Source organism: Macrobrachium nipponense, chromosome 43 (genome assembly GCF_015104395.2).
Source record: "Macrobrachium nipponense isolate FS-2020 chromosome 43, ASM1510439v2, whole genome shotgun sequence".
Lineage (NCBI taxonomy): Eukaryota > Metazoa > Arthropoda > Malacostraca > Decapoda > Palaemonidae > Macrobrachium > Macrobrachium nipponense.
The window spans coordinates 29,392,882-29,395,409 of record NC_061104.1 but is presented as its reverse complement, the minus strand read 5'-3'; the positions used below and the strand labels follow the sequence as shown (position 1 = coordinate 29,395,409).

The 2,528-nt window shown below is 38.1% G+C and overlaps 1 protein-coding gene across 1 annotated transcript in view; it reads left to right on the top strand.

Moving 5' to 3' along the window:
* Nucleotides 1-80, top strand: part of LOC135213860 (uncharacterized) — a 1,086-nt gene extending 1,006 nt beyond the window's left edge. Inside the window, exon 1 of the mRNA XM_064247959.1 lies at nucleotides 1-80. This exon is cut by the window's left edge and continues 1,006 nt beyond it. Within this exon, the coding sequence (XP_064104029.1) occupies nucleotides 1-80 (80 nt within the window).
* Nucleotides 81-2,528: the final 2,448 nt, after the last annotated feature.

The window sequence follows — 2,528 nt, the reverse complement described above, 5'->3', positions numbered from 1 at the left end:
TAAATGAAGACCTCGAACGTCTACAATTGGATGAAGAAATGCAAATATTATATGACTATTTCGAAGACATACATAGGTAGACGACAGAGAAGAGGAAGAAGAATACCATTATTTCCCATCGAATTGTGGAACGTCCAGGAAAGAACACAAAACGACAGAACAAGGACAAATAACAAGTTAGAGGGATGGCATCGTGCTATTCAGGGAATGTATGACACTGCTCATCCAACCGTATGGTGCTTTTTTCAAGGAATTAAAAAAGAAGAAGCACTTCAGAGAAGCAATCTAATTGCGTATATCAGTGGGCAGCAATTACCTGTCAAAAGAAAGACTAAGGAAATTAACGATAGACTGAAAAACTTGATTAGCAAGCACACAAATAATGATATATCTACAAAAGATTTTTTACGAGGAATAAGTTATAACATAACATATTAAAGGTTAAAGTTTTATTTGTTTTTTAACATTTTCAGTTAAAGATAATAAATATGATGAGACAGAAGAAAATTTATTTTTTACTTTCTACCTCAGTAATCAACGTAAACACACACACACACACACACACACACACAGTTTTAGCAACACTACATTTTCTCGAAACAAACTATTTTGGTTAACAGCTCTTTTTGAACCAGCTCAAATGTCACAATAGCAATTTTGGTACTAGTTATTATGGAACTAGCTATTTTGTCGCACTAGCTCAATTGTACTAGCTCTTTTAGGCCTAGCTCTTTTGGACCTAGCTCTTTTGGATCGCTCCCGAGGAGGATACATGGGATGAACTTAAAATTAGATTACGGGCCATATATGGCGGTGAAGAAGTCTTGGATGTAGTTTTAGCTTTGAGGAACATCCTTAATCTTGCCTCTATGACTCAACTTAATGTTGTAGAGAGGGTGGCACTAATTGCTGACCCGCTAAATGAATATCAGGATAGTTTGCTTACTTCCACTTGGGTTACGAGAAGGAACATGGCTGTGAAAGATTTTATCAGGCTCACATATTTAACCTGCTTGACAGTTATGTTGCTGGAAGCCTTGGTACGCTGTTTTGACAAGAAGCTATCGCCCAACAGTACAGAGCTAGACGTATATAAACAAATTAAGAAACATATGTCTGAGTGCACAGATCTGGACCCCTTGCTTACTCAAGTTTTTGCAAAGAATGAAAGTAAACCACAGCAAGTAAATATAGTCAATAATAACGTAGCAGGGGTAACTTGTTTTAATTGTAAGCACGCAGTGCATATGATTGGAGACTGCCGGCAGAACGCGTTATTGTTCAATTCATAACAGCTCCAGTCATTCTTACAATCGTTGCTTCTCACGTAACCAACAGCAACATAATGCTAAAACCACACAAAATGTTGCCAATGATAATAAGAAGAATCCTCATTACTATAAGAAGAAACAGGTAAACAGTAACGCTGTTCAAAATCAGAAACAAACAAATCTTGCTTAAGGAAGTTCTGTTCCCGGCCCGTCGAACCCAAACTCACAGAGTCAGTCAAATTTTTTGAGCGTGCAAAGCAAACCAAATACCGCGTAATTAACTCCAGCGAGGGAGAGAGTGATGTTGGGTCATTCGTATCAACATCTTTTGAATCAAATAACAAATTTAATCACCTACAAGATCTATGCGAGACCCAGAATTTTCCTATGAACCACACGACCAAATCCAAAAAACCAGTGCAGGTTCCCGTAGAATTTCGCTGTATACATGCTATTATCAGTAAAGATGAATTATGTCCTACATTGCATGCCGTAAATTTAAAGCTCCGACCCTTCACACTGTTTTTTGATTTCGGTAGTCCACGTAATATCATGGATTTGCGGACTCATCACATGTTGAGAGGTCTGGAGTACGGCTTTCGGGTATTGGAAATAATGAAATAAGTGTAGTAGGAGTAACTGAAATTCAGTACAAGGTGGGCAAGTGCACGCTTACTGATACCTTTATAGTTGTACAAAACATTGATATGTATCCAGCTGTAATTATAGGATACCCGTCTATGGGCATTCAAAACATTACCTTAGCCCCTGCCAAACACGGCGTGTATATCAAAGGAAAATTCTGTAAATCTTCTAACACCTTAAAATCAGTTTTGCACAAAAAAGAGACAAACAATCAAACAGTAATGTACATTGAGGAACCAATCACTTGTCTCATGAATCATGACATTGTTCAAGCGACCCAACAGAATTCTCACACACCCGTAATAGCAGCTTGCATGCAAACTCTCGAGCCGAACGTACCTTCGAATATATTAGTGCGTGTAAAGAAGACTTTGTCGGGATCTGAAATGTTAATCCTCTCCGACACTCTGAAAATTAACGGACTGTCCGTAACACAAGCACTACACACTGTTGATTCACAGCATCAAGTTAAACTTGAAGTCTGTAACCATTTGAATACCAATCTAGTGATCCACAAAAATCAACACATCGTGGATGTGGAAGTTTATAAGTATCGCATTCTTACTGTTGCTGAAATTAATCACGCTCAATCAGCTGTGGATGAATCCCTCT